The 24,084-nt window shown below is 38.4% G+C and overlaps 3 protein-coding genes across 4 annotated transcripts; 2 read left to right on the plus strand and 1 right to left on the minus strand.

The window, feature by feature from the left end:
* Nucleotides 1-6,148: 6,148 nt before the first annotated feature.
* hmgn1b (high mobility group nucleosome binding domain 1b) lies at nt 6,149-9,911 on the plus strand. Of its 2 annotated transcripts, none has more exons than XM_081353625.1 (6): nt 6,149-6,425; nt 8,312-8,338; nt 8,441-8,476; nt 8,586-8,621; nt 8,726-8,833; nt 8,916-9,911. In XM_081353625.1, the coding sequence occupies exons 1-6, from the start codon at nt 6,408-6,410 to the stop codon at nt 8,955-8,957; spliced, it is 267 nt and encodes an 88-aa protein (XP_081209751.1). In that variant the 5' UTR covers nt 6,149-6,407; the 3' UTR covers nt 8,958-9,911. The 2 variants fall into 2 exon arrangements, with proteins under 2 accessions (XP_081209751.1, XP_081209752.1); XM_081353626.1 differs by having other exon boundaries at nt 8,441-8,470.
* Nucleotides 9,912-11,751: 1,840 nt separating this feature from the next.
* mipepb (mitochondrial intermediate peptidase b) lies at nt 11,752-20,461 on the plus strand. Its single transcript, XM_081354455.1, has 20 exons — nt 11,752-12,003; nt 12,112-12,242; nt 13,128-13,301; nt 13,385-13,473; nt 13,557-13,643; nt 13,825-13,888; nt 13,977-14,159; nt 14,344-14,500; nt 14,640-14,688; nt 14,774-14,834; nt 14,947-14,999; nt 15,081-15,234; nt 15,347-15,424; nt 18,376-18,580; nt 18,742-18,851; nt 18,947-19,021; nt 19,586-19,702; nt 19,779-19,900; nt 20,099-20,172; nt 20,248-20,461. Exons 1-20 carry the CDS (start codon nt 11,937-11,939, stop codon nt 20,331-20,333), a joined length of 2,136 nt encoding a protein of 711 aa, XP_081210581.1. The 5' UTR covers nt 11,752-11,936; the 3' UTR covers nt 20,334-20,461.
* Nucleotides 20,462-21,304: 843 nt separating this feature from the next.
* Nucleotides 21,305-23,176, minus strand: rps25 (ribosomal protein S25). Its single transcript, XM_081354456.1, has 5 exons — nt 23,047-23,176; nt 22,644-22,736; nt 22,334-22,517; nt 21,465-21,563; nt 21,305-21,363 (listed from the first exon to the last, which is right to left on the minus strand). Exons 1-4 carry the CDS (start codon nt 23,047-23,049, stop codon nt 21,469-21,471), a joined length of 375 nt encoding a protein of 124 aa, XP_081210582.1. The 5' UTR covers nt 23,050-23,176; the 3' UTR covers nt 21,305-21,363; nt 21,465-21,468.
* Between the last annotated feature and the right edge of the window lie 908 nt (nt 23,177-24,084).

The following is a 24,084-nucleotide window of genomic DNA, read 5'->3' on the forward strand; positions in this document are numbered from 1 at the left end:
AGGGGGCTTCATACTATTTACCCTCCATGATTGTAAAATCTGTCTATTTGAAGATTTTTGCGAAATTGCCCTTATATCTATTGGGATTTGAAATGAGGCTGCCTGGGGGATGCTGTGGATCTAATACAGAAACAGCAGAATTGTAAGCAATAAAGACCCCTGTGCTACAAACAGGAAATATATTGTAAAGGTGGGGGAGGGGAGCACAAGAGACACCCTCTGGCCCTGGCCATGTTTTGAAGGTGCTAATAGCACTACAGGGTTTTTTAAATCCATTGCTGTGTCCCTCATTATCATCTAGAGTTACTGAAGTTACAAAAGTCCCTTGTTAATCTCTTTAGTTCACCCATGATTAAACCAATTGTGTGCTTTCACTGCAGTTTGAGACAATAAGCTTAATCACAAAAGAAAAGTTGGTCAGCCATGATGTCAATTGTCTTTGTCTAAGGCGCAACTCTAAGAAATCTCTAAAGCTGTTAAGAGAGTCAGTCCGTCAGTTAAAGCGATACTTGGTCACAGCTGTTTCTTGAGCGCTGCTGTACATCAATCTTTGACACGTGGCATCTGTTGACAATAGTAGTGCCATGTATTGTGTGCATGCATGACTTTATGTCTGTACCATAAAAATGTATTTTTATCTTTAAATTTACTAGTCATATTTTAGTTTTCATGTTTTCATTTTACATCAAACCTGGTGGCAATAAACGTCAAGTGAGCAAAAATGTTAACGTGACAGTTCCACTATAAGATGTGGTTAAACCCATGGTATCCAAAAATTAACCATGGTTTTGCTACACTAACCATAGTTTAACAATGGTATTTGTAGTAAACCTGTAGTTGTACAAATGTAATCAATAACAAATCCGCAAAAAAAAAACATGTTTACTACAATTTTACTATAATAAAGCCATGTTTCATTTTCATACAAAAAAAAACAAAAAAAACTTTAACCCCAAATATCATTGAAAACACATTGTGTATTTGCAGATAATAAGTCCGTACTAGACTGGCGATGAGCTTTGTCTGCTCCCCTCCCACTGACCCCTGCTGCATAACCATTACTCTGTGTAATCTGGGCTTTACGTGCATGTCCAGATGGGCAGGCAGCCATTCGCTCGAGGAGAAATCCACTTACTGATCCATATAGTCACTGGGTTGCACTTGCACTTCCAAAATAAGTGAGTTCACTAGAGCCGCCTGTGCTCGTATAGTCACTTCTGCAATACCTCATCAGTGAAGCTTTACTGAGCTAGTTTAATCTCTATGTGTGCCTTATAATAATTCTGTATGTTTTTCCTAGCCTGATCACATTGCTAACCTTTCTTAGTCAACTACTGGTAGGCTTTTAGACCGCACCACAAATATCATGTTTTACATTTCTATCATTCATCATCTTCTGCATGCCTGTACAGGTCTGGGTGGAGCCAAACAGACATTCAAACCAAATCAAATCTGAAGCCTGTAAGATTTTACAACGAAGTCCTAATTAAATGTCAATGTTCAAATTATATAATGACCGAGAGGGTAAAATAAGGGCGGTCGAGTGAGTAAGATGTTGTGGCAGATGGTTGGATAGAACCACAGGAAGTGCTGCCCCTCAAAGAGGCTTTTGTTCAAGCTACTGGAAATACCTCAAGGTGACCTGGGTATCTTAATCTTACTCATCAAACGCATCCCACTGTAAATCTATTCATACTGATCCTAACAATGCATCTTTCAACTTTAAGGCAAAACAAAAGTTTTCCTTGCAAAAAAATCTGCCAAAAATGTGTTTCTGCCAAAAAAAAAAAAACATAGTTATGTAGTAACTTAGCATTAGCCACCACATCATCAATAAGAATGAGAAATAAAAAAAGAGAGGAAAGGACAGTCAGCTCTTTTGACTTGGGCCAATATGCAACCACCTAGCAACGTCCTAGTAACCACCCAAAACATCCAGAAACCACATAGCAATGTACAAACGCCTTAGCAAATGTAGACCAACACCCTAGAAACTGCATTGCGACACACTAAACCCACTCAGAATAACCGAGCAACCCCACAGCAAGCAATGCACTAAAAAAGCCACTCAGGACACTCCAGCGAATGCATAGCAACAATCAACAGACCACACAGAACACCCTAGCAATAAACTAAACTCTCGCAAAAATACCAAGGAAACCACTCAGAACACTAGCAACTATATAGCAACACTCAAAACACCCAAGTAAATGCATAGCAACACGTTAAACCCACTCAAAAAACCCAAGGAAATGCATAACAACGCCCTAGAAACCACCCAGAACACCCAACCGCTTAAAGCACTAAAACTATCTAGAAAAGCATAGCAACAACATGCAGTAGCATTTTCAGTTTTGTTCACTTTTTATATTAATAAGTTACTGAAATTTCATAGTTTGATTGTCCATAGAAACACTGGAATCCTTTAGGATTTTTTTTTGTAAGTAAACACATTTGCAGTATGTACTGTAGGTGTTTAGCATGTGAACCATTGAGATAAACCAAACACTGAGGACATTCAGATGGTGGTCATGACTTGTAAGGACCTCATTGAACACTTTGTTGTGTGTTTTCTCTCTGATGTAATCACACATGCACAATGATCTCACTCTCACATGTATGTTTAGTTAGAAGCTTTGTAATCGTACGCGGCACAGATCACTTTAGTGCCCCTTTCCTTCCTGTCTTAACTGAAGCTCAAGGATGGCAACAGTCAAAGGCTTCTCAAATGAGACCTGTTATCTGAAACTCAGCGGTCACACCCACTACACCCCTCCCCCATTCCAGTCATACAGGAGCATACAGACATGAGAGAACTTCATGAGCAGGACGCTGAGACTTTCCCGCCTGAAAGAAAGAGCTGCCTATAGAAAGGGGTGTAATGTTTTCATGGGGGAGGGGACCGGCAATGAGGGAGTTGCTGTGATCTGGCCATGAAATCGGAAGGGTCTGAACAAGGAGACAGCAGTGTGGTTGAGGACGTGACGGATTTTCATGATGTTGTGGACCATGAACCAGTAGGAGCCCTTAAAAAAGAACCTTAAAAATAAACGTTTCACTTATAACTGAAAAGGGGTGTATAGGCTGATGCCATAGGAGAATCTTTTAAAGGTCCAAAAATCGCATTTTATAATATAATTATTACCCCAGCAACCACATAGCAACGCACTAAAAACCATTCGGGACACCAAAAGTAAATGCATAGCAACACTCTAAAACCACTCAGAACACCCTAGCACATGAATAGCAACGCTCTAGAAACAGGGACGGATCAATGTATGGGCATACCGTGCACTTTCAGAATTACTTTATAAAATATTGCTTTAAAGACTGAAATATCATAACTGTTATCTATAGGCCTACTGTAATTGAGACATTTATTCAAGAAATTCATTACAAACAGAAAGTATAGTACAGAGAAATTTAATGTTGAAGTGGGATTTGAGCGGGCCATGAGCAATTGAGTGGAGCGCACTGGCATTGAGCGGAATATTAAGCGGAACGTCACACCGCTCTGCTTCGCTCACATGGTCTATCACCTCCCCAGGGGGGCATTTAGACAGGTCCTTGCCCAGGGTACGATCGCATCATAATCCGTGCCTGCCTAGAAACCACAAAGAACACCATAGTGTAACTGGTCCTACTCAACCCGCTCCGAGCGGGAGAAGGATGCTAAAGGCCGCACTCTCTAGCATCAGTCACTAGCACGCCTCTTGAGGCCAGGGGAGTGAGGTTTTCATGCACAGCTCTTACTAGCTTGCCTCCGTTACACTCACCTCCCTAAACCTCAATCACATCTGGGTCATGGCACCAAATGTAACCGGTCCTACTCGACCCTCTCCGTGCGGGATTCGAATCGCCGTCTCCAGCGTAGGAGGAGGTGGGTGCGCTAACAAGGACACTAAGGCCCCGTCCACACTACTGCGTTTTCGTTTAGAAACGGAGAATTAAAACGAATACGATCTCCATCCACACCAGCGTTTTAGCTGCGTATTAGAATTGATCTCCGTCCACATTAAAACGACTGAAAACGCGGATCACGTGACCATTCACCAACACTGGGCATGCGCGTGCCGGTGTAAACACAACTTCATTGATAAAATTATCCCACCATGCGCTGGTTCTTCCCGGGTTAACCCAAAACCGACGCTCCATGTACGGTCGATACCGCCGCTGCACACGGGAATTGTCACAGATCGCTCGAATAATAGCTTGCCTCCGGCGCATGTAGGCAGTTATAGCATTGTAAAATGCAGAATTTACTTGGACAACAGCTGCTAGCAAAGATATACGCCATGACTGATGACACCCAATCATAGAGCCGAGTGTGAGCCTCTACTACGTCATCGTTTCTAAACTTCTCCGTTTTGGGTCTCCGTTTTTGCCGATTTAGTGTGGACGGGAGGTGCAAACGTAGCAAAAGGTCTCCGTTTTTAAACGAAAACGCAGTAGTGTGGACGGGGCCTAAAGACCGCAGTCTCTAGCGTCAGTTGCTAGAACGACTCTTGGGCCAGAGTAGTGAGGTTTACACACACAGCTCTTACTAGCTTGCCTCTGCTACACTAGCAACCACACAGTAACACACTAAACCCACTCAGACAAGCTTATGCCCTAGCAATCACATGAAACATCCCAGCAACCACATAACAATGCACTAAACACCACTCAGAACACCCAAGCAAATGCATAGCAACACCCTACAAACCACTCACACAAGCCTAGCAATCATATAGGAACACACTAAAAACTCAGAAAACACTAATCTGAAGAACCTGTAACATTCAGTGTTTTTTTTTTTTTTAAATCTCAAAATAATTTTATAAGCAAATACACATCTCTCCCAGAGGAATATCATCATATATGCATCATATATGTGTTTTAAACTACAGTGCATTTGTGTGCATGTATTGGTAAACATGTCCTGTGCATTGCTATGCACTAGTTTCAGCAAAATAACATCTGGCAACAGTCACACATGCATGCTAATGGGACGTATCCATTTCCAAGTTTCAATCCTTGAAATAGGGAGATTTAAAAATGATTTGTGTACGAAAGTCTCTCGAAAGACTTGAATGTGGCCCAATGGAGGATTAATTTTGATCCACCATTTATACATGCACTATAGACATTATCATGGATTTCGCCATTTTATTACGTTTCCATTACTTTCCAGATCTGGAAATCACAATTTTAAAATTCCTTTTTATTTCCATTGCATTTCCAGGTTTTCCTCATGAATATGATTATTTTTACAATTATTTCCTTCCTGTTAAGCCCTATTTTGGGGGGTAGTTGTATTTTTTATAAATCTAAGTGGACAAATAATCCGTTTTTATATAACTTGAAATATTTTATAGTTACATTCATTTTCACGTCGAAGACATAAACAAAATCCCTCAACAAAAGAAACAATGCCACTGGAACTGGCAATAGATTTATTTTGCACCATTTTTGCGGTATAGATTTCAACATCGGGAACATTTGGTTGGTGACACAGAAGTGAAATGTTTCTCTGCACAGTCGCCATTTTCTGCCTTTTTAAAACCTCTGCATGCACGCGGGGGCTTTAAAAACACAACATATCCGAGGTCCATTTTAAATCCAGCTCCTAAAATAACTCCCTCACATCTGGAAACCATGTAAAAAAAAAAAAAAAAAAAAAAAAGCCTTTGATTGCGCAACATTTATGATCTAATCGCATGGAAAATGCGTTGAATTCCCAAACATTTTCAAATCAACAGCAGAGTTAAGATAATCTCCCTTCACCAGCTCTAAGTCATTGCAAAAACAAATATTATTGCAACTGATTGACATGCAAAAGTGTCCACACGGGTTTCTTGCTATGATTTGAAAATGTGCAGTGGCTCTCCGCAGGCCAATCACCGGGAGCAGGAGGCGGAGAGACGATTTGATAATCCTACTATGGCGAAGACTCACCTTATGAATAATAAATTGCAAAAATGGCGTTCACTCTGATTGGCTTAAAAGCTGTCGTTGGCAAGGGGACGCTATTCTGCTGGCCAATGATCGCAACCTACTATCAGAATGGCATGGCTCATGAATAGTAATCAAAGGATGTGACTGGAAGGTTATCAAGTAACGTCACCATGGTCTAATTAATATTCATGAGACGAGGCTTCGCCATAGTGGGAATCGAAAATTCGCTGTCAGGTCGGCCTGTGATGAATTGAATAGGGAAGAAGAAGGAGGAGGAGGAGAATCCAATCCGGTTTGAGCAGGTTTTTGTTTCGGACGAGCGTTAACGTCTTCCTATACTGTGATCAACCCTACTGTGTGAATCTTTAACCGAGCTCAAGTCACAGTGTCGCCTGTTTTTCAGCGTTAAATCCGTGCATCTTGCATTTTTAAACGCCGTGATTTTTTGCGAGTTGTAAAAACCTGCAGCCATGCCTAAAAGGAGCAAAGTAAGTAGCGCATTGGTTTCTTAATAATCGAGGCACCATCTTTAATAGAATATGCAGTATAAAAAAAACGAATGTAAAAACAGTGCATACATGTTGCGTGCAAATGTACTTATTTTTCTTACAGTGCCACGGTATGCGTGCAGTTTTGTGTTTGCATACTTCTGTTTATTAAACGCGTGTTTTGATTTGAGAGCGCGCGGCTGAGATTTTTCTCTCTGTCTGAGTTAATTAAAGCCAGCTTAATTTTCATGCATACGCGGATACGGGATGTGATCGGTGCATATATATTATGTTTGTCGTGTTTTTGTTTACAAATAGATGAAGTCTCTGTCGACATGCATCAGACAAAGGGGGTGTAACGATCTTAGTTTTCGTTAATGTGCAGTTTAAAGATTCGCGACCTAAAGTCGTCGCGCGCAGGACATCAAATCAAATTGTTGCGTTGAATGTTTATTTATTTATTACAAGCCGTTTTTATTTTCAGTATGGTCGGTTGAAATTCCAAATTCCTGGCTTTGTAAAGGCTCGGTGTTTTTAGTGTCATGGCTGCCCTTTCGCGCAACCCCGATGATTTAAAACTCACGGTGGATCTGAAAACACAGTGACAGACGGTGCGATATTTTATCCTGCAGCTCATAGTCGTGCTTTAGGGATTTAATTCGTGCATTAGGGCTTTAGTGCACGATCGCGTCTCGAAATATTTGATCGTGCAAGTGGTAGATTATGCAATGGCGGTATTCTTGCACATCATAGCGCCACTGTTTGGTGTTTCCTATTATTCTGGTATATTCTGTAGTGTTTTTTTTTTCCTCGCGGCTGTGCACCTCGGGATGTTGAGTTTGAAAGTGAATGGCGGGAATGTCATGGAGCGGGGTCGGTGGGGCGAGCGCAAATCTCCATTAATCAGCGTTGAATGAAGGGGGCGGTGCACACAAGACTGCAATAAAAAAAGACGGGACAGCACACTATCGGCAAACGTAGGCAGGACATAAACATTGATGAATTGCTGCCTGGATGTTTGGGAGTCGTTACTTCAAAAAAATACCCAATCCATAGTATGAAACATAAAGCAGCCATTTAGTCTGATCCCCGAGCGAATGACTCTTATGATCCGATTCTTTTTAGTGTATTAAAGCGTACAGCGTGGCTTGCTAGTTCTATTTTCGAACGAATGAATCATTTGAACCGATTCTTTTTAATGAATCAAACCCAAACATCGCGACCAATGTCCGGTTCCCGAACGAATGACTCTGATGAGCCGATTCTTTTTTTTTTTAGTGAATCATACATTTACCGCGTATTCCGCTTCGTGAAAGAGTGACTTTTATAAGCCTGTTCTTTTTTATGAATCAGTCAGAGGTGTTACAAAATTGACTTACGAATTTACGGTTTTAAACCTTTCCTCATTCACTTATTACTTTCGTCATGTCCGACTGGAATTGAATCAACTGTTTCTGTTATGTTGTATTAAGGCTAACGAGGCTTAAATCATTGTAGTTACTGACTCATGTCAAAATTAGTTTAATTTACATTGAATTCAGTTTTAATTAGATATGTTTTATTTATTAAAATGAATGACTGAATAAGATTTGATACCACGTTTTGTTTGTTTGATCTTAATTATGCTGTTTTTAATATTTGTATTACATTTATTTCTCGTTTCAAGACATATACATTTTCCCTCCAAATATATCTTCATAAAAGTACTAAAATAATTGTTAAGAGGAATCAGAACCTAAATAAATAAAATTCCTTATATTCCCATCCCTACCTGAAAAACATAAACTGGGGGGTAAAAATCTAAAGATGCATCTATGTCAAATTACATTGATTGACTTGGACTTCTGAGAATAACACACTTTTCTGTTTTTTTTTTTTACCTGTAGGCGAACAATGATGCTGAAGTCACTGAGGTAAGCAGATCCTACTTTTTTGCATGGAAATAAAGTTTTATTATAAAAATATATATTTTATTGCATAAATATATATGGTTTAACCCTGTTACTGTTTTGCAGCCTAAAAGAAGGTCGGAGAGGCTGGTGAACGTGAGTGTGCGTTGGTATTTTTTTATATACACTTGACATTAATTCAGCCGATATGACAATTATTGTTTGTTTGTTTGTTTGTTTATTTATGTATTATACCTCTTTTCATTTTTAGAAACCTACACCCCAAAAGGCAGAGCCTAAGCCAAAGGTAAGGAAAATGCTTAATTAAAAGTTATGGTAAAAACCTAAATGACTATAGACTTTTATAGACTATAACTTAGCAATAAAATTAACTTTAATTTAACAATGTAGAAGGCGGCTGCCAAACCTAAGAAAACAAAGGAACCCAAGGAGCCCAAGGAGGAGGAGAAGAAAGAGGAGGTGCCCGCAGAAAACGGAGAAACAAAAGATGACGAAGAGGTAATATCACCCTTAAATGATTTGTGATCTTATGTGGAAAAAAACGGCCAATGTGATTAACTCCAATGATGATGTTTTTCAGGCGACGGAAGACGCCGACAAGAAGGGAGAAGACGGGGAATAACTTTGCTGAGGTCTCATCTTTTACCAGCACTCCCTGTACCTCTTTTCTTGTACAATTCAGGGGAATATTTTTATCTACTATTTTCTAAAGGCAGGTTTTTTAGTAGTTTGATTGTAGAGACACATTTTTTATGGAAGAAAAGAAACATTTTGAAAGTGATCTCATCATATCCAGCATTTTTACATTGGGCAGAAAAAACTACCGTCATCGTAAATGTCGACAGGAGTATTTTTCCCCCTCTCCGCAGTCGCTTTCAAAGTGAGAGGTAGAGGGGCAGGTTTGCGGGCATGTCATTTACACAGACAGCTGGACATCTTACCGAGCTTGTCCGTATGACTAACATTCCATTGGCTTTATGAGGGATTTTTTTTTTGTGTGTGTGCGTGTGTGTGTTTGTGTAACCTGTAATGTGTGTTTGGGGAGGGAGGGGTGGGCAAATAACTCATTGTTTATTGTTTATAAGGCGAAAGATTACTTGTAGAACATTTGTAAGCTGTGTTCCATATGTTAACTGCAGTTCTCCATAATCATTTCTGCTAAATAAACATATTCTCTAGTACTGGAGTTCATGTCAGGCCTGTGCTTCGTGTGTATTGATTTTGTCTCTTCTGTGATAGTACCGCAATAAATGTGTAAAACTGCTGTGAAAATGTTTTGGGGGGGCTTTAAGTCCAGTTTGTGTTATGGTACCGATGGCAGACGTGGGATGAATATCCCTGCAAAGCCAGCGATTCTTTAATATCCAAACGCATTATTAAAATGGAAAATTCGAGACAAATGAGTCATTACGTGAAAAATCTCTTTGGTTGTTAAGCGTTCTGACCAGCAGTAGCAATATTTTTGTGGGACTTAGATATCAAGTATAAATGTACAGTTTCTTTTGATCATTGTTTATAGATGTATCTCTGTGTGTTATGGTTCGATAAAACAAGCCAATAAAAATCAGTTGTGATACCCTGTTCTCCCTTTGATTTTGAAGTTACATTCATTACTGTAGGGTTAGTTATACTTACAGTAAAAATAGATTAAAATGAGATATCTGCACATTCAAATTCTGCAGTTTGTCAGGTTCTGCATGTACTGTAGTATTTGTCCTATTTCAAAGAATACCATTGTTGTACCCAGGGTTAATATAGTTAACAAAAAACACTTTCATTACTTAAATTATTATAATTATAATATTAAGTTGAATAAATGTTAATAAATAAAAAATGGTTGCCAAGAAAAGTTTTTTTCATTGAGTTTAACTTGAACTAAATTAACTAAAACTGAAACAAAATTAAAAATGTCTTTTTAAAAATATTAATAATAAAAATGACGAAAAACAGAATGAATAAAACTTACATTAAAATGAATTCAAAATATTAATAAAAACTATAATCTCAATGGATGCTAAAATAACACTGGTATTACCATGATACGTGTCCAAAAATAGAACACATTAATACCATATAACTTTTTGTTAGTGTTTAATATGATTTTTGCGGCATAATTTGCTCTTTTTTATGAATAGTTATGTATTAGTTTAATTGGTGCGAACTAAATATTTATTTTAGGATCCATGTAATACACATTTATTCAGCTGTATATGCAGCGTATGGACTTTTCAAGAGTTTCTTTGGTACATTGAGTAATCATTCTACACAATTATTTGAAGATTTGCTTATCTAATTCCCTGCAAAAAACGTTTCAGGTTGTATTTTGATGGGTCTGACTGTACTCTGACCTCTCATATCTGATAGTTTTATTATTTTTATCATATAAAAGTCATGTATTACATGTTATGTGTTAGAATGTAAATGCATAAGATATCAGAGCATGTAAACGCTTTGATGTCTATAACATGTCTATTCCAAGTCTTCAAGTCTTATACTTCATCCATTTGATGTGATATGAATATGCACACATACAAAATCATCCAAATTTCAAAGACAGCTTTTACTGATGTGTGTATCTTAATCACCGAATCAGATGTGCAGAGCAGAGCAGATGGATGTGAGCTCACAAACAGCACCTGTTGGCATAGGAAGTCACATCAACAGTTACTCTGAGAAACTGTTTAATAAGATAAATGGATAAGCAGTTGCCCACCATATGTGATTTTAACCCCAACCCCCACCCAGACTTTATTTGACTGTGATGATCTAGAAAATGTTTGTCATAAGGGTTTTTGTTTATATTCGAACATACTTCAGCTAAGGCAAGGGAGTGTCTGAGCTTTGTTTTGGGTGCCACATTCCTGCTTTTTACAATGTGGGTTTGTAAAGCTAATGTTGTTGGCTAGATTCCCTTATAACCATTTATCAGAGATGAAAAAGAAACCTGACTTATGTAAAAACTAAAAAGTAAATGAGGGAACTTGTCTGTCCTTGTATTGACTCAGTGACTTTGCACAAGGCATTTGACAGATCAGCTGGAAGAGAAGACAATCTGAATGTTTAATATGGTTGTTACAACTTTTCTTCAACTCAACTGTCTTTTCACAAAGACAAACAAAACAGAGAGCAAAAAAAAAAAAAAAAAAAACTATACGTTATTCAAAGTGGCTTATGATAACTATTTGGCAAGTATGCGGTAATCTCTTTAGATTCAAATTCTAAATCTACATGATTCCACGGCTAACCAGCCGTTAAGTAAAAAATAACAAAGCTTAATCCTAGTGTGAACATTTTTACCGGTATATTTCTGGAGAACATGGGCAATGCGACCTTTTGTTTGCTGCTTTGGATGGATTTATTACTCTGTCTGAGCTTTACGTCACACACTATTTACGCAACGTCCGCACAGTTTCGTTAGTGTGATGTAAATAAAAACCAAACCCGGATAAACCCTAACATAGCTGCACATAACTAAATAAATCTGCACAATATATCAATAGAACACATTTCTGGATTATATTTATTTAACTTAAGATTTCACGTTTTCATTGGTGATTGTAGAAACTAAAGTGCTGAAGTGAAACCTTGCGAGGATTTTCGAATGAGAGGTGAAATCTACTGCAGCTTGATCTCCGCTGATTTACAGGCTGGGAAACTTGAGTTAATCCGTAATGTTTGCATAATACTTTATACGAGGCGGCCAGGTTGTTTCATAATGCGTGTTGTCAGGGGCTGATGCTGTAATGTTTAGTAATGTTGTTGTGTGTGATGATCAGTGATGCGCTGCGCGAGACTCTTGCTGCAGCGCTCGCACGCGCTCTACAGACGCACTGTCAACACTTGGTCTGCCGTTGGAGCAGCGTTTAACGTTCAGCACCAACGACTGGAACGTTTACAGAAAAATGTGGTGAGACTTTTATAATAAATCATTTAAGAAGTTTATAGATTATAATATATACTTGTGCTTTAACAGTAAAACAATTTAGGTGTACATACCTGTCTGTCTTTATGAGGTAAGTTAACTTATTCTTTTTTTCTTACTTTTACAAAATAATTTTAATGGAATTATATAATTTTTTTTTATTGGTTACATTGTATAATATTTATAACATCTTAATTTGTGAACCACTTTTCACTCTATCTCACCCTTTTATATTATGCAGCATTACACACTGTTTCAAAGCAGGTTAACAGTAATACACAGGAAAATACTTATTCAAATACGTTGTAAAGCAGCTCCACAGAAGTAATTATTCAGCTCAAGTCAGTTCAATAATTATGTAAAGTTCATCAGTTATGAAATGAGTTCAATTCAGCTATAAACAACTCTACAGATAACAATAGAGTCATTATTCAGCTCAAGTAAGCTCAAGGATGTGACTGCTTTTTACAAGTTGAAATCTAGTAATTACGGTGATTACGACATGGTGTGAACACCTTCAACTCGGTTCAATACAGTGTCGAATGTCGATGTTGCAGAGTTAGTCAATTATGAAACAAAGCCAAAACAGCTATAAAGCAGCTCCGCAGAAAACTGGTGTCATCATCATTCAAGTTTTGTTATCATCCGATAGTGTCAGTTGCAGTTCTCCTCTGGACAAATGAACTAATATGGTGCGATTATGATTCCATTCTGCATCACAAGACAGATTGTGGATTGATATAATTTCAATATTTTCATCCAGCTTCTTCTGCTTGATGATCGGGTATTAGCATGACGAATGAATGCAATCGTGTTGACTTTGTTTTGCAGTGCAAAATGAAAGTAAGCCTCTTTCCTCTCTGTTCCCAGGGTCTTTTTGGAGTATCAGAGCTCAGCAGTCCTGCTGGTTTCCAGATGGCTCTGTGTCAGGCTCTCAGGGAAGCAGAGTTTCTGGTCCACAGGGCTTGCACACATCCTCCTTGTGCCGTCACTGTGGAAACATTTGACCAGCTGTCTGACAGCTTATGCAAAGTGGCAGACCTGGTAAACTTTATTGTGTTGGTGTAATGTAAACTGTGATTCTTGTTAGGGGTCTGTTAAATTTCAGAGTTTTGCGTTTGTTGCAGGCAGATTTCATCAAAGTGGCTCATCCGGATGCTGCGTTCCGGGAGGCAGCGGAAAGGACATGCGTTGATATCGGAACTGTTGTGGAAAAGTGGGTATCTGTCATCTGGTTATTCTGGTTTTAATGTCAAACAATATTTGTGTTTTGTTTTTATATGTGTGTGTATGTTACAGACTCAATACAAATGTTGATTTGTGTCAGAGCCTGAAGAATTTGCTGGAAAACGAGGCTGTTTTGGCCACACTGGACCCAGTCACAAGGCAGGTTTTATTACATTTTAAAATGTAATTTATTCCTGTGATGGCAAAGCTGAATTTTACCATTTTTTTGAAATAGAAACTTTTTTTGAAACTGTCTTTACTGTCACTTTTGGTCAATTTTAATGCATCTTTGCTGAATAAAAGTATTAATTTCTTTAAAACATTTCTGTTGCTGGTTTAGGAGAGTGGCAGAGCTCCTCATGTTAGATTTTGAGATCAGTGGAATACATCTGGATGAATCAAAGGTGAGAACAACCCTTTAAGTCCAAAATACAAGCCTGTTCTAATGTGATCATACTGATTATTATAATCTTTCTTTATGAATCATCTCAGAGGAGCAAGGCTGTCGCTCTGAATGTGAAGCTACTGGATCTTAACCACGAGTTTTTGAGCGGCTCTCAGCTTCCAAACGCCGTAGAGAAGCAAGCTCTTCCAGAGCACATCCGCCACTGCTTTTCTATAGATGGGAACCGCGTTCAAATCGGCGGGTTGTATGCTGACTCTCCTAATGAGTTGGTGTGTATGATCAAATGATTCTGTTTACTTGGGTATCATCTGATTGTTTGTTTGTTGCTTGAGCTTATTAAAAGCGCACAAAAATCCATCATGTCCCTGTGATGTGACTTGCTATTGGCTGTTTATGCAAGCTGGATAGCTTTCAATTGCATGTTCAAGCATCTTTTTTTCTTCCCTCTGGTAGGTGCGGGAAGCTGCGTATAAAATATTTCTGTACCCCAACACTAGTCTTTTGGTTTGTCTGGATGAGCTTTTGGCTTGTAGACATGAGCTGGCAACATTAGTGGGCTATGAGTCGTTTTCACACAGGGCTTTGAAAGGAACAATGGCTAAAAACCCAGGTAATAGCATTTTAGTCAGAGTAATAGCTTTTAATCAGATTATCAACTGCTGGCTATAGTCCTAGCTACGTTTTGCGTAAAAGCTGCAAATAAAGGAGCAATGAAAACAAATTAGTAAACGAATTTGTTTGTTTTACAGAGACTGTGATGAAGTTTTTGAAGCTGCTAACAGAAAAACTCTCTGACAGGTACGTTTCACATTATTTGCTGTTTTTGAATTAGAGTCATTGAAGTGTTGTAAAGCTTACTCTACGTTTGTTTGTCATAACACAGAACATCAATGGACTTCATGATGATGAAAGAAATGAAGAAGAAAACACACTCAACAAATCCTGTAAATGTTTATTTTGTGCACCGGATTTGTTTTGCGAACGTTGTTTTCCCCTTTTTTTCGTTTGCATCACAAATGCAGACAGATTTTCTAAATATTGTTTTTCACATGTCAGGAAGTGATGCCGTGGGATCATGCGTACCTCAGCGGTGCCATACGAACAGAGAAGTAAGGCGTTTTCATGCATACATCCCTCTGAATAAACAATCTACTTCGAGTTTATCCTCATATACGCTCATGTACCTGCAGGTTTAACATTGATCCCAGCGTCTACAGTCCGTACTTCTCTCTCGGTGCTTGCATGGAGGGACTCAACCATCTCTTCACGCAGATTCTGGGCGTTTCTTTCCAAACGGTGCAGCCGAAGATGGGTGAACTGTGGAGCGAAGATGTTCGAAAGCTGGTGAGCTGCTCTCCTCCATCTTCGTATGCTCCGTTTTAAAGATCAACCTTCCGTCAATCACTTACAGATGCAGATGGAGAGCTGAATTTACTGTTTCTTGTGCTACAAACAGGCCTTGGTCCATGAAACAGAGGGACTGCTGGGATACATCTACTGTGATTTCTTCCGTAGACCTGATAAACCTCACCAGGTACAGCTGTCTGCTCTTGAACGATTCCGTACACTGATTCAGATATACACTAAGGGTATGTTTACACGACAAAAATGTAATTGCGTTTTTTCGCCTACGGACGACAGCGTTGTTCCCCATTCACACAGATCCACGAAAACAATTAAAAACGCTGTCTTATTCATGCCAGGCCAATAGCTGGCGATGTCACTTTGTGAAGAAACGCTACGTGCCTGTAGACTGAACACGTAATGCGCACAATGTCACCCCGTTTTCACACCGTTTTTGTAGTTTACACAGAGACAATAGCAGTATCGTTTTCAAAAACATGCATTTTAACAGAGTTTTCAAAAGTTTGCGTTTTAAGGCCCCCAAAACGCCATTGTCATGAGCAGCCAAAACCCATAAAATGTTTTCCGTTTTTAGTTGAAACCTTGTCGTGTAAACAGACCCTCAATTGACAAAAAGTCACATCTCTTAATTATTCAATTCAGGTGTTTCAATCAGACCCAATGTCACAGGTGTGTCAAATTAAGCACCTAGCCATGCAATCTGCAGTTACAAACATTTGTGAAAAAACGGGTTGCTCTGAAGAGCTCAGTGAATTCAGTGGTACTGTGATAGGATGTCACCTTTCCTATAAGTCAGTTTGTGAAATTTCATCCCAGGTAGATATTCCACGGTCAACTGTAAGTGGTATTATCGGAAAGTGTAACAGCATTTAGAACAGCAGCAAAAAAGTTCACGTAAGGTTGGGATCACTGAGTGCGGGGTCATATGGTGCGTAAAAGTTACAAAACATTTCTATTTCAAATAAATGCTATTCTTTTGAACTTTCTATTCATAAAAGATTCACGGGTTCACACTTACAAATAATCAGATAGAGTAAGAGAGCGTATTTGGTGTGCTGTCCAATGAGAGGGTTGGAGCAGCCGAGAATGAGGAGTCGGGTGGTCGAGGAACATAGGTGAGTCGTGTAAGGCTAGAAGTTTACAATAATTGGAACAAAAAGCAGTTGAATGATTCAGTTATTTATCTGACTCCAATATAATTAATCTGACTCCATTAAAGTTGTTCTTATTCTTTAACCTCTTAAAGAACAGAGTGGCAGGGTTGAAGCCTCTCTGAAAAACAGTTACCTTTCTTTCTTATACCCTGAGCAAAGCATTGTTAAACATGAGTGGAATACCAACACCAAAACCGACCAAAACCAAAAGATAAAGCAAATGGGTGGTTTTCAAGAGGGGGAGAAGTACATTAACATATTCTCCTCAATGCATGTTTAAGCAATATTACCTATATTGTAGATTAGGATTCTTCAGTATCTTTATAAAGTTCACCACCATTCATTTCAGTTTATAAGATATCAGATGAGACCAAACATTACACAGTAACATGTTAGAACACACTAGCAGATAAATAGTATGTAGTGGAAAGCACGTGTCCTGTGGAGCAAATGGTGCAGACGTGTCATTGAGGTGTAAACGACTCTTGTCTCCCCAGACAGAACCATCCTGTGTCCCAACAGTCCTCAATCAGCATATTGATGAATCCCTTGCATTATCATACTGTGATGATGAAGGCCATTGTGCCACGTTTAATTCACATGATTACTTCTAAAAGGATTTCTGAAGTACTAGGGCAACAAAGAGTTCTACCCATATTCGCTCCGCCCTACAGACGGCTATATATATTGGCCTCCTCTCGTGCTGATTGGATAGATCATTTGAATGTGTTCCTCAAGAACTTTGAACTTAAAACATATCTTGAAAAAATGTATTGTAGTTTTTTTTTTTACAAAAAAATACTAAGCAGCACAACTGTTTTCAACATTTATAATGATACAATGTTTCTTGAGCAGCAAATCAGCTTATTAGGATGATTTCTGAAGGATCATGTGACACTGAAAACTAGAGTAATGATTCTGAAAATGAAGCTTTGCATCACAAGAATAAATTACATTTTAAAATATTTGAAATTGTAATAATATTTCAAAATATTTTTTTTATTAAAACAAAAAATGCAGCCTTGATGAGCATAAGAGACTTTTTGCTAGAGGTCAGAGGAGGATGGGCCGACTGATTCAAGCTGATAAAAGAGCAACTTTGACTGAAATAACCACTCGTTACAACCGAGGTATGCAGCAAAGCATTTGTGAAGCCACAACACGCACAACCTTGAGGCGGATGGGCTACAACAGCAGAAGACCCCACCGGGTACCACTCATCTCTACTACAAATAGGAAAAAGAGGCTACAATTTGCACGAGCTCACCAAAATTGGACAGTTGAAGACTGGAAAAATGTTGCCTGGTCTGATGAGTCTCGATTTCTGTTGAGACATTCAGATGGTAGAGTCAGAATTTGGCGTAAACAGAATGAGAACATGGATCCATCATGCCTTGTTACCACTGTGCAGGCTGGTGGTGGTGGTGTAATGGTGTGGGGGACGTTTTCTTGGCACACTTTAGGCCCCTTAGTGCCAATTGGGCATCGTTTAAATGCCACGGCCTACCTGAGCATTGTTTCTGACCATGTCCATCCCTTTATGACCACCATGTACCCATCCTCTGATGGATACTTCCAGCAGGATAATGCACTATGTCACAAAGCTCGAATCATTTCAAATTGTTTTCTTGAACATGACAATGAGTTCACTGTACTAAAATGGCCCCCACAGTCACCAGATCTCAACCCAATAGAGCATATTTGGGATGTGGTGGAACGGGAGCTTCGTGCCCTGGATGTGCATCCCACAAATCTCCATCAACTGCAAGATGCTATCCTATCAATATGGGCCAACATTTCTAAAGAATGCTTTCAGCACCTTGTTGAATCAATGCCAATTAGAATTAAGGCAGTTCTGAAGGCGAAAGGGGGTCAAACACAGTATTAGTATGGTGTTCCTAATAATCCTTTAGGTGAGTGTATTTTATATTTCATTTATTAACATACTGTTCCCCCTGTATGGCAGGACTGTCATTTCACCATCCGCGGTGGCCGGCTGAGGGAAGATGGCGTTTACCAGCTGCCAGTTGTGGTGCTGATGCTGAGTCTACCTCCACCAAGCGGAAAAACCCCATCTCTGCTCACCCCCTCCATGGTGGAAAACCTGTTTCATGAGATGGGACATGCCATGCACTCCATGTTTGGCAGGACACGCTATCAGCATGTCACAGGTCAGAGTTAACTTCATAATTAAAGGGATATTCAGGGTTATTTGGTGATGATTACTACAGCTTCTAAGTTATACTCCTTTAGCCTGAATAAAATGAATACAAATTGAATTTACATGGCAAACTGCCAGGTTGACTTGAGTTTGATTTATGTATCAATAAAGGAACCAGGTGCTCCACAGACTTTGCTGAAGTCCCTTCTGTTCTGATGGAGTATTTCGCCTCAGATTATCGTGTTGTGAGCCAGTTTGCACGTCATTATCAGACTGGAGAGGTGGGTTTGTGCCTGCTCGAGTGATCATCATCTCTGTATCTGAACCCCATTAAAAGAACTGCTTGTTAATTTAACATGTCTTTTGTTTCCTCCAGCCCCTTCCAGAGAGCCTTGTGTCCCGTTTATGTGAGTCTAAGAGGGTCTGTAGTGCTGCTGACACTCAGCTACAGGTACTGAAGACAGATATCACCGCTCTGTTATAGAGAACTATTGTGCTGGTTGGAAGAATGTCAGAGCTTTATTGAATCAGGAGTAATTGTGAATGTCAACTATAGTTGGGAAATTCCAGTTACATTAACCCTGTAAAGCCTGACATAATAGTCAGACTAATCGATATATATTTTTTTTTATTGAAACATTTACTGAATCTTTAGAGATAAAAAAAGGTTTGTATATGTATGTATATGAAGAGTTCAGATGCAAAAGCTTGTATATTTAATTTAAATAATTTCACTTAAATGACAATTAATAGGTAATTTGCATTGCCATTTAAGTGAAATGATTGAACTTAAATATACGAGCTTGATAAAAATTATCATTCAAGAAGAAAATCTCAGATGGCACTTAGAGGCTTTTGCATCTGTATACTCTTCATATATATAATATAATACAAAATCATATTTGGCTTAACAGGCTTTTATTGCTCATATTGTATGATATAGAAGAATCTATAAGGGTTAAATGTCTACTAGTCATAGTCAGTAATGTTTTTAGTGTATTTCTTCTCTTTACAGATTTTCTATGCAGCTTTGGATCAGGTTTATCATGGAAAACCACTATACAGATCAACCACTGACATCCTCAGGGAAATGCAGGAGACGTTTTACGGGTTACCATATGTTTGTGACACAGTGAGTTGCAGGGTCTCTTTTTTTTAACTTATGTTTATAATAAAATACTAATCCTACATGTTCTCTGATGATATAGGCTTGGCAGCTGAGATTTAGTCACCTGGTTGGCTATGGTGCTAAATATTACTCCTACCTCATGTCCAGGGCGGTTGCCTCTATGGTGTGGAGGCAGTGCTTTCTACAGGACCCCTTCAGTAGGTCAGTGTAATGCCATTCTCTTGCCATTTATCGCATATTTTACATTATTTTTATGGTGGATGCTGAGTGAGTGCACAAATGTACATCAAACGTACCCAAGGTGTCTGGAAATACTATTCCTTATTTTTGTTCTTTTTACATTTTATAGTCACTAGGGTTCACTATTAAAGCATACAAAATAAACTGTCTCATTTACAGAGTGATGGGAGAGCGTTATCGCAGAGAGATGCTCGCTCATGGAGGAAGCAAAGAGCCTATGCTGATGGTCCAAGGTAATTAAAACACTTGGAAATTACATTTTATAAGACTTCACCAACTGTTAATATTCACTCATTTTGTATCCTCAGGAATGCTACAGAAGGCCCCTACCATTGAAGACTTTGTTGATGCACTAGTGCTGGACCTTGATGCAAATTTAAAACCCCTAGTTTAGTAGACTGTCACAAATATCCTCATTTTTTTGTCTCATGTGCTGCTACCTTTTAAGCCTTATTAAAATGTGAAAAGATGACATGAAAATCAGGTTTCACTTCTATTTATTGTGCATTAGCTGCATTTCACATTACTTTGTGCATTGATAGTAGGTGCTGATTTAAAGTGATAGTTCACCCAAAAATTTAAATTGTCATTTACTCACACACGTCATTCCAAACCCCCGAGACAAATGAAATCTGAGAGCTTTCTATCCCTCCATTGACAGCTACACAACTACCAATTTAACACTTCAAAAAGTTCATGAATAGATCATATACTAATCCATATGAATAATGGTTTAATCCAAAATTTCTGAAGAGACTCGATCACTTTATATAAACAGATTTAATTAAGCCTTTAGAATAGAAAGCTCCCAGATTTCATTTGTGTTCTGAAGATGAACGAAAGACTTGCAGGTTTGGAAACGACATGAGCGTATGATCAAGCTAGTATGGTTTCATCAACTCCATGTCATCATGTGGCTCCAATACATTTCATTTTTGTTGGAAAGTGTGTCTACTCTCTGCTTCCATCTTATTACTGCTAGGTTAGGTAACCTCTCCAGCACACAAATAATTTAGGAGCCAAGACCTAGTCTTAACACTTAGGAACCTTTATGAATCACACATTAAGTCTAAGAAGAGTAAAATTGCCATTCTTAGAATTGACACTTACTAAAATTTTACTCAAGACCAGGGGCCGTATGCATAAAGCCAGTCAGTGTAATTGAGTAATAAAGCTTGGTTTTAGTAGCTTGATCTAACTTAAGATTCATAAACATCACCATTCTGTCATAACCAGACCCAATATAACCTAAAACCTAATAAATCCCAATGTACATTTCACACAGATATCCTCAAGGATTCTTCGGACTAAAGGCTCACAACGTTGGTACATATTCATTTTAAAGAAGGAAAGCACAAACACAAGTTCCATTTTGTGGTTTATTTACCTATACAAAAGACCATAAACTCAAGCCAAGGTGGAATCTGAAAAAGAGATGAATAAACATTTAATGAAAGAATCCTGTAGGTAAAAACATTGAAAGACATCAAATATGAAAAAATGAACAATTTAGTTAAATAATCACCATGTTATGCCTCCTTCTCCGGAACTACCTCATCTGTGCCCTTGGTGTTTCTGGTGTAAATCACCTGAGCCCTGTGCTTGGACACCAGCTTGATAAGACCTGACAACAACAAAGGCCAAACATCACTCCATCATGGATTCATAACACACACTCTATCTCTGTATGTGCCAAGTCAAATGTGCATTTGCGAACGCAACGTGCACTGTTCGCTTTATTTACAACATTCCTGAAAATGTACAGCAACTCACCAGTATTCAGCTAAAAATCAACGGTTGAGGGTTTGAACCCTTAAGAATTTAAGACATACATTAATATTGTAACTTGTAGTGTAAAAAACTATTGTAAATAAATTATTTCACAGTACAATTGAAACTTACATCAATATATTGAAGTCTTACATCTAGGTCATTTTTAATTAATACTAGCAACTAACATGTCATTAAATTACTGGAATATGAACCAACAGGGGATTCGACTGACAAAACACTTGGGAATCATTTCTGCCACACAAGAAAATTATGAATCATATTTATGACATTAAAAAGTCAAAATTCTAACTTAGTCACAATTATGACAAAGCAAAATTCTGACAGTAATAATGACAGTCACAATTTTGACTTTTTAATATAATAATTTCAGCTTAGTTTGCCACTCACAGCTATGATTTAGTATGTGAATTTCCACTTGACATTACGATTAATTAAAATTATGACCTGTTCTTTATCAACATTTATTCTCATAATTATAACTTAGTCAATTTAGACTGTCATATTTTTTTCTTATGCTGTGGAAATGCGTCTCCATAGATGTGTGATGTACATGAACCACATGAATCAATCATATTAATTGTTGGAGCGTCAGATCTTCACCTTTGCCGAGCAGCTCCTGAAGGGCAGCCCTGGCCAGCGAGCCCCTGATCTTCAGTCTCTCAGAAACCACAGCGGGGGTGATCAGCTTGTAGTTGGGGACTTCTTTGTACAGTTTGTCGTATGTGGCCTTGTCGAAGAGGACCAGGTTATTCAGCTTATCCCTCACCTTTCCTTTGGACCACTTCTACTCAAAACCAAATACAAGGAAAAACTATATAAATTCATGCACGCATTTACACCACATAATCAGTTAATTGCTCGTAACTGACAGGTCTTTTACGTGAGGTGAATAGTGTTCAAGTATTTTTACCTTCTTCTTCGCTTTGCCTCCGGATTTGTTGACGGGATCCTTGTCCTTTTTGGACTTGCCCGCATCCTTCTTCTGCTTGCTATCCTTGGGCGGCTGGACAGTTACAGAAAAATCATTTAAATCACATGCGCAAATAAATACGTATTTTATTAATTACATCGACAAGAGTTATAATAAGCCAATGTGGTAATGCTGTGCGCGTGTGCTCGGGCCTCGCGCACGATGCGGCAACATTTCATACAAAATAACCATACACAAACGCTTAAATGGCCCACTTATTCTGCATTATAGTATTCATTATGCTTTAAAAAGTAGGACACTGTGGTTATATCACGGCTATTTCACGTGAGAAGTGGGTAAAAAGTGATATTTTCTAACATTATGGAGTCGCTCGAGCACTCACCATGCTGAGGCGTTGCGAGCTGCGGAAGAGAAAGGAAGTAGCGCACGCGCACGTCCGCTTTGTCCGCGTGCACTTCGACTGGTGCAGCGCGTGCTTTCTCTGCGCTCAAAGGCTCGCGCTCGTCACCTGCAGGACTGGAGCGAGTGTTCACTTGCAAAAAAAGAGACATTTCTGCCACACAAGAAAATTATGAATCATCTTTATGACATTAAAAAGTCAAATTTTTAACTTAGTCACAATTATGACAGTAATAATGACAGTCACAATTTTGACTTTTTAATATAATAATGTCAGCTTAGTTTGCCACTCACAACTATGACTTAGTATGTGAATTTCCACTTGACATTACGATTCATTAAAATTATGACCTGTTCTTTATCAACATTTATTCTCATAATTATAACTTAGTCAATTTAGACAATTTAGAAATAAGCTTCCATAGATGTGTGATGTACATTTACCACATGAATCAATCATATTAATTCACTTGCAAAAAAAGTCATTATGAGCTATTTTCAATTTCATAAACCTTAAATATATGTAGGCTATACATTTTTGTAAAAAAAAAAAAAAAAAAAAAAAATCTGGGTAGTTTAGTTTATGTTGCAAAATCTGACAAAATCAAACCAATTTCTGACAATTTATTGTACATTCTACGCCCCTTTTTAACTGTGTCACTAGAAAGTTTCAGAGAAAGAAATATTTATGTCCTTTATATGGTAAGTGCCAGGGTTGTAGGCTATTACTGTTGTAACCTACTCAATGTGCTGGTTCGTCCTGCTCATGGGAGCTGCATGAAAAACAGAGAACGTCTAATCAAACTCGTTTACAGAGTCTATTCACATTTTCGATTTAAGCACATACTTTTTGTTTTAGGATGCAATGACTGAACTGAAAGTTGTAAAGAAGTGCTGCTAGAATGCATTGTTTTAACACCATAGTCATTTGAAAAAAATAATATAAATATGAAAGCTCCTCCAAAAATACCCTAAAGTGACTCAAAAATATGTGTAGGCCATGGGAGATGTTCAACTTCAC

The sequence above is a fragment of the Scardinius erythrophthalmus genome (assembly GCF_964197995.2).
Source record: "Scardinius erythrophthalmus genome assembly, chromosome: 23".
Classification (NCBI taxonomy): domain Eukaryota; kingdom Metazoa; phylum Chordata; class Actinopteri; order Cypriniformes; family Leuciscidae; genus Scardinius; species Scardinius erythrophthalmus.

Coding starts and splice junctions, on each gene's coding strand:
- hmgn1b (XM_081353625.1), top strand. Junction 8,477..8,585: donor AGAGGCTGGTGAACGTGAGT/GTGCGTTGGTAT, acceptor TTTCATTTTTAG/AAACCTACACCCCAAAAGGC. Junction 8,622..8,725: donor AGGCAGAGCCTAAGCCAAAG/GTAAGGAAAATG, acceptor TTAACAATGTAG/AAGGCGGCTGCCAAACCTAA.
- rps25 (XM_081354456.1), bottom strand. Junction 22,518..22,643: donor GAGGCAAAGCGAAGAAGAAG/GTAAAAATACTT, acceptor GGTTTTGAGTAG/AAGTGGTCCAAAGGAAAGGT. Junction 21,564..22,333: donor TCAGGAGCTGCTCGGCAAAG/GTGAAGATCTGA, acceptor TGTTGTTGTCAG/GTCTTATCAAGCTGGTGTCC.
- mipepb (XM_081354455.1), top strand. CDS start 11,937: ATGAGAGGTGAAATCTACTGCAGCTTGATCTCCGCTGATTTACAGGCT. Junction 12,004..12,111: donor TGGGAAACTTGAGTTAATCC/GTAATGTTTGCA, acceptor TGTGATGATCAG/TGATGCGCTGCGCGAGACTC. Junction 20,173..20,247: donor GCCTATGCTGATGGTCCAAG/GTAATTAAAACA, acceptor TTGTATCCTCAG/GAATGCTACAGAAGGCCCCT.